Source organism: Otolemur garnettii, unplaced genomic scaffold, assembly GCF_000181295.1.
Source record: "Otolemur garnettii isolate 467f Iridium unplaced genomic scaffold, OtoGar3 scaffold00135, whole genome shotgun sequence".
In the NCBI taxonomy this organism is placed as follows: Eukaryota; Metazoa; Chordata; class Mammalia; order Primates; family Galagidae; genus Otolemur; species Otolemur garnettii.
The window spans coordinates 4,273,113-4,279,654 of NW_003852530.1; the positions used below are offsets into that span (position 1 = coordinate 4,273,113).

Genomic DNA, 6,542 nt, shown 5'->3' on the forward strand with positions numbered 1-6,542 from the left:
GCCGGTTGAGCTATAGGCGCCGAGCCACACTTTTTGAAAAAAACAAAATTATTACCATTCTGTACATACTGTATTGTGCCCTATCTCTTCAGTCATAAATACACTGCAGCTACTTTCTGAGTCAAGAAGAACCAGTGTGACGCTGCATTCAGTGGTTGCACCATAGTCCAACTTACAGTTGTATCCTTTCGTTTAACCTGTTCCTTTTTTTTTTTTCTTTGCCACCCTGGGTAGAGTGCCGTGGTGTCACAGCTCACAGCAACCTCAAATTCTTAGGCTCAAGCGATTCTCTTGCCTCAGCCTCCCAAGTAGCTGGGACTACAGGTGCCCGTCACAACACCCGGCTATTTTCAGAGACTGGGTCTGGCTCTTGCTCAGGCTGGTCTCAAACTCCTCGGCCTCCCAGAGTGCTAGGATTACAGGTATGAGTCACCTCGCCCAGCCTTAACCAGTTTCTTACTATTGATTATCCAGTTCTACTACTTTATTTTTATTTATTTTTTTGAGACAGTCTCACTCTGTCACCCTGGGTGGACTGCCGTGGCATCATCATAGCTCACAGCAACCTCAAACTCTTGGGCTCAAGAGATCCCCCTGCCTCAGCCTCCCAGAGTGCTGGGATTACAGGCGTGAGCCACCAGGCCCAGCCCAATTCTACTACTTTAAATTATCTTTGGTTCTGAAACTAACAAAGACTGAAACAGCAGAGGGGAAAGGACACATGAGGTGCAGACGGCAGCCTTTGAGGGCAGCCAGGTCCTCCTTGGGTAAAATACTTTCCATCTCACTCTCTGCGCCTGTGCTGATCCAGGTTAAAAAAGGCTCAGAGAAAGATGGAGCCATCTCTCTCCACGCTCTCTCTGATCACATGCATAGTGACTCTTTTAAACCTTTACCTTTTTAATTCATTTACAATGGAAGTGTGAACTTCCACTGCGATTCTGCGGTGCAGGTGTGTGCTGAGCTCCTGGCGCTCGGCCAGCAAAGTCTCCAGCTGCTCCTTGTTCTCCGTCAGCTTCTTTTCCTGGTTCTGGGTTTTAGTCTCTAAGAGCATGAGTTGTTTAGTCAGCTTGGAAACTAAAAAACAAAAGAGAAAGATAAAAACTTGGCAAAGAAAGACTTCATAAAACTTGATTACTGGTTACCAGGGAATAATGAGAGTGGGCTCAAAGAAATGATGTTTTGAAAATCTTTTGGAGTCTTAGAAATTAATATCAAAAGCCTAGTACTTAGAAATAACTATCCCCACAGTAAGCATTCACTAAATACACACTTTTTTTTAAAGTAAGGCTCACAATAACATTTAACAAGACATAATTCTAGTCTTCAAGAAACTGAGTTTTCAAAGACTGAAGTCTTTTTTTTTTTTTTTTGAGACAGAGTCTTATTATGTTGTCCTGGGTAGAGTGCTGTGGTGTCACAGCTCACAGCAACCTCAAACTCACGGGCTTAAGCAATTCTTTTGCCTCAGCCCCGAGTAGCTGGGACTACAGGTGCCTGCCGCAACACCCGGCTATTATTTGGTTGTAGTTGTCATTGTTATTTAGCAGGCCCGGCCTGGGCTAAAACCTGACAGCTTTGGTGTATGTGGCTGGCACCTTTACTCACTGAGCTACGGATGCTGAGCTAAGACTGAAGTCTTAAATCATACACAGGTGTGCAATTGTCTAACATGATGTCTCTAAAACTGCAAGTTTTTTTTTTTTTTTTGGACACAGAGTCTCACTCACTCACCCTGGATAGAGTGCTGTGGTGTCATAGCTCACAGGAACCTCAAACTTGGGCTCAGGCAAGTCTCTTGCCTCAGCCTCCCAAATAGCCAGCACTATAGGAGCCTGCCACAATGGCTTTACTGTTTTCTTTTTGTTAGAGACGAGGTCTCGCTCTGGCTCAGGCTCCTGAGCTCAGGCAATCCACCTGATTACTGGCATGAGCCACTGCGCCCAGTCAAGATTTTCAAGATTTGGCTCGGCGCCTATAGCTCAACCGGCTAAGGCGCCAGCCACGTACACCAAAGGTGGCGGGTTCAAATCCAGCCTGGACCCGCCAAACAACAATGACCGCTGCAACCAAAAAATAGCCGGGCATTGTGGCAGGCTCCTGTGGTCCCAGCTACTTGGGAGGCGGAGGCAGGAGACTCGCTTAAGCCCAGGAGTTGGAGGTTACTGTGAGCTGTAATACCACGGCACTCTACCCAGGGGGACAGCTTGAGGCTCTGTCTCAAAAAAAAAAAAAAAAAAAAAAAAGATTTTCAAGATTTTTAAATATATCAAACATGGCCAAACTAACAGCCATACTTAATTATTTTTCTTCTTTTTCTTCATTAAGTTTTTATGTTTTATGTGCTGTATCTAAAGTAAATCATAAATATTTTCATCCTGTGTGACACAGTAGTACGTAATAAAATATTTCCTGGGTATCTGTTAAAAGTAGCACTTAAATCTTTCTACTCTATGAAAACATTCAATTGATCAAAGTAAATAGCTGTTTCTAGGGAATGGAAAAATAATACAGGCAACTGACTGAATCATAAATGTCGAAAGTCTGCGCTGCCCATGTGACCAGAAGATTATTACACTGGTTCAGATCCGGTGTATTCGAGAAAATTAAGCTCAGTAAATAGGAAATTAAGTCTCCTATCATTTCCAACCCTGAGAACAAAGATTGGCGGCTCAGCCACTCTCTGCTCCCCCCACCCAACAACGTAAGAGTAAATGAGAATAGTCCTCAGCCACCCAGGTCTGTGGAGGAGATTCCCGTGGAACTCTGAGTGCTTCCATCTTGAAACACCACCTGGTCATCAGAAAATGCCAGCCCAGTAACTTCAGCAACAGCAGACATTGGCGAGGAACTCTTTTTTTTCCTTTTTTTTGATTCAGAATCTCACTTTGTTGCCCTCTGTAGAGTGCCTTTGTGTCACAGCTCACAGCAACCTCAGACTCTTGTGCTCAAGCAATTCTCTTGCCTCAGCCTCCCAAGTGGCTGGGACTTTAGACGCCCACCACAACGCCGGCCAATTTTTTAGAGACAAGGGTCTCGCTCTAGCTCAGGCTGGTCTTGACCTCGTGAGCTCAGGCAATCAATCTGCCCACCTCGGCCTTCTGGAGTGTGGAGGGAGGGCTCACAGGCAGGAGGCACTGTGCCTGGCCAGGAACTCGTTCTTCCAAGTACAGAAGCAGGGTCAGTAAACAGGCAAATACAGAAGGAAGCAGAGAGGAAGGGCTGCACCGCTCACACGAGGCCGCTGGTGCTTCAGCTTCCTGTCCTGTATTACTCCTTACTAGGAAAGAAAAATCAATAAAGCAAAAGGAAAAATGCCACTAACTTTGAGCTCATAAACTTTGGTCCAAAGTAGAAGACCAACTCTTAAATTGGTCCACCAGAAGTTAACTGTCACAGGCTGTGAGGCTCTGAGGGGCATGGATACACACGGAAGGTGCCTGACAGCCATCTAACCCACAGCAATTTAACCTCAACACCCACAGCTCTGAAGGAAGGAAAGACTACAGAGAAATTCAGTATTATTATTATTACTGAGACAGAGTAGAACTCTGTGCTCTGGGTAGAGTGCCGTGGCATCATAGCTCACAGCAACCTCAAACTCCTGGGCTCAAGTGATCCTCTTGCCTCAGCTTCCTGAGTAGGTGGGATTACAGGCATCTACTACACTGAACTAGTTTTTCTATTTTTAGTAGAGACAGGGTCTTGCTCTTGCTCAGACCTCCCTTCAGGTCTCAAACTCCTGAGCTCAGGCAATCCACCTGCCCAGAGTGCTGGGATCACAGGTGTGCACCACCGCACCTGGCCCAAAGAAATAATTTAGAGAGGGTACTTACTCCCTTGACAAATACTTGGAAAGAAACCCTTGTGTCATTTCAAATATTTACTTCACGTGATTCTTCCCATTTCCAAACCAGTTCTGCTGAGCCTAAAGTTACCACTGCAGCTGATTTACCAAACATATAAAATGATGAGAGAGAGACTTTCTCAGAGAAAGCAATCAGTGTATTAAGGGCAAGCGGGGAATACTAGAAATAGTTGCATTTCAAAAAAGATGACTCAGGACCTGTAGCATAGAGGTTATAGCACCAGCCACATACACCAAAGGTGGCAGGTTTGAACCTAGCCCAGGCCAGCTAACCAACAATGACAACTGCAACAAAAAATAGCCGGGTGTTGTGGTGGGCGCCTATAGTCCCAGCTACTTGGGAGGCTGAGGCAAGAGAATTGCTTGAGCCCAGGAGTTTGAGGTTGCTGTGAGCTGTGACACAATAGCACTCTACAAAGGGCAACATAGTGAGACTATCTCAAAAAAAGAAGAAGATGATATTCTACAAAACACAATTTCCTCTCTTTTCAAGAGGGGTCTGGGCAGGAGGGGATGCCAGAGTAAGGTGACATAATAGTGACCCCCAGCACGGCTGCCCCCGGGAAGACCTCACCTTCTTGGAGACGCTCCTGGTGGGCATCCTTAGCTTTGGTTTGTTGAAGCTCCAGCTGCTCTATTAACAGCTTGTTTTCCTCCAAAACCAGCTCTGCTTGAGTCTGAAGCTGATGCCTGCAGTTGATTTACAAAATGAGACGCTGTGACTCGGGTGCTCAGTCATCACAGAAAACTCTTGAATCTAGAAGACAGCCAGGCTTGGCGCCCGGAGCACAATGCTTTCTGCAACCACCACATATAACGGAGCTGGTGGGTTCAAACCCGGCCCAGGCCAGCTAAACAACATTGACAACTGCAACCAAAAAATAGCTAGACGTTGTGGCGGGCGCCTGTAGTCCCAGCTCCCTGGGAGGCCGAGGCAGGAGGACTGTTTGAGCCTGAGAGTTGGAGGTTGCTGTGAGCTGTGACGCCACAGCACTCTACCCAGGGTGACGGCTTGAGACTCTGTCTCAAAAGAAAGAGATCTGCCTACAGAGTGTGATGCTGCCAAGCCAAAGGACCCTCTGTCCTCTGCCCCCAGCGGAGGACAGTGAGTGAACTCAGAGTAACTGGGAGGCCCGGCACAGCACAGGCTCTACACTAGAGCAGAGGCTAAACTCTAATCCCAGCAGCACTGGACTAGGGAACACTGCAGGCCTCAGAATATCTGAAAGCAGAACCTGTGATTCTTTCCTTTATTTGTTAATTTATTACATTTTGTACTATTTTACTTTACTTATTTTTCAGAAACAGGGTCTTGTTCCACCGCCCAGGCTAGAAAGCAGAAGTGTGACCTCAGCTCATTGTAACCTAGAACTCCTGGACTCAGGTGATCCTCCCACCTCAGCCTACTGAGTAACTGGGACTACAGGTGCCCCCACCACACACATTTAGTTTTTTTTTTTTGGTAAAGAAGGGGGTCTTGCTAGGTTGCTGAGGCTGGTCTTGAATTCCTAGGCCCGAGGTAGCCTCCTGCCTCAGCCTCCCCAAATGCTGGTACTATAGGTGTGAGCCACTGTGCCCAGCCTGTGTATTTTTATTTTAAGGAAACATAAACAAGGTTGACTTATGGCTACAGGTAAGGTCAGGGAAAGAATCTGAGGGTCCATTTTCTCATGTGGGCTCTTGAGAGCCAGTTTCTGGGGTACTGTCAAAGAGGGTTTGAGGCCAGACATACTAGGAACCCTGAAGAGAGAGAACCCAAGCTCAGGAGGGAAACCACATGTACACGGATCCAGGAGCTGCCAGGCCAGTCCCAGCCATGGATCGGTGACCACAAAATCAGGTGGGCCAATTCCAGACTTCTAGACATCACATATGAAAAAATGAATTTTTCAGTGATGTTAAGCCATTTAAAAAACATTAAGTAGGCCAGCAAGCTGACTCACACTGTAATCCTAGCAGAATTTTGCCCATTTCTACAAAAAATAGAAAAATAAGGTGGGTGTGGTTGGTGGTGTCCACTTGTAGTTCCAGGTACTCAGGAGGCTGAGGCAAGAGGATCACTAGAGCCCCTGATTGTGAAGTTTTAATGGGCTATAATGATGCCACTGCACTCTATGCCAGCAATAAAGTGAGACCCTGAATAAAAAAAAAAAATTAAAATTTAATTAAATGACTAAATATAATCTATCTACCAAATATCTTGCCTGGATGTTGCCTTTGGAATGTTTAAAACATTTACTATTTATTATTCAATTAATAGGCATTTGTAGCTGCTCCAAGCTAGAGTTGGGGTGTAGTCACATACACGAATGCACAGGATAGGGTCCCAGACAGGGTCCCACACAGGAGGATGGACGGGACAGGGTCCCAGACAGGAGGATGAACGGGACAGGGTCCCACACAGGAGGATGAACGGACAGGGTCCCACACACGAGGATAAACGGGACAGGGTCTCAGACAGGGGGATGAACGGGACAGGGTCTCAGACAGGGGGATGAACGGGACAGGGTCCCAGACAGGGGGATGAACGGGACAGGGTCCCAGACAGGGGGATGAACGGGACAGGGTCCCACACAGGGGGATGAACGGGACAGGGTCCCACACAGGGGGATGCACGGGACAGGGTCCCACACAGGAGGATGCACGGGACAGGGTCCCACACAGGAGGATGAAC

The 6,542-nt window shown here is 46.9% G+C and overlaps 1 protein-coding gene across 1 annotated transcript in view; it reads right to left on the reverse strand.

The window, feature by feature from the left end:
* The window catches only part of CEP89 (centrosomal protein 89), a 68,083-nt gene that overhangs the window by 20,495 nt on the left and 41,046 nt on the right, over positions 1 to 6,542 (reverse strand). The window contains 2 exon segments of the mRNA XM_023518356.1: positions 897 to 1,077; positions 4,443 to 4,598. Of these exon segments, the coding sequence (XP_023374124.1) occupies positions 897 to 1,077; positions 4,443 to 4,598 (337 nt within the window).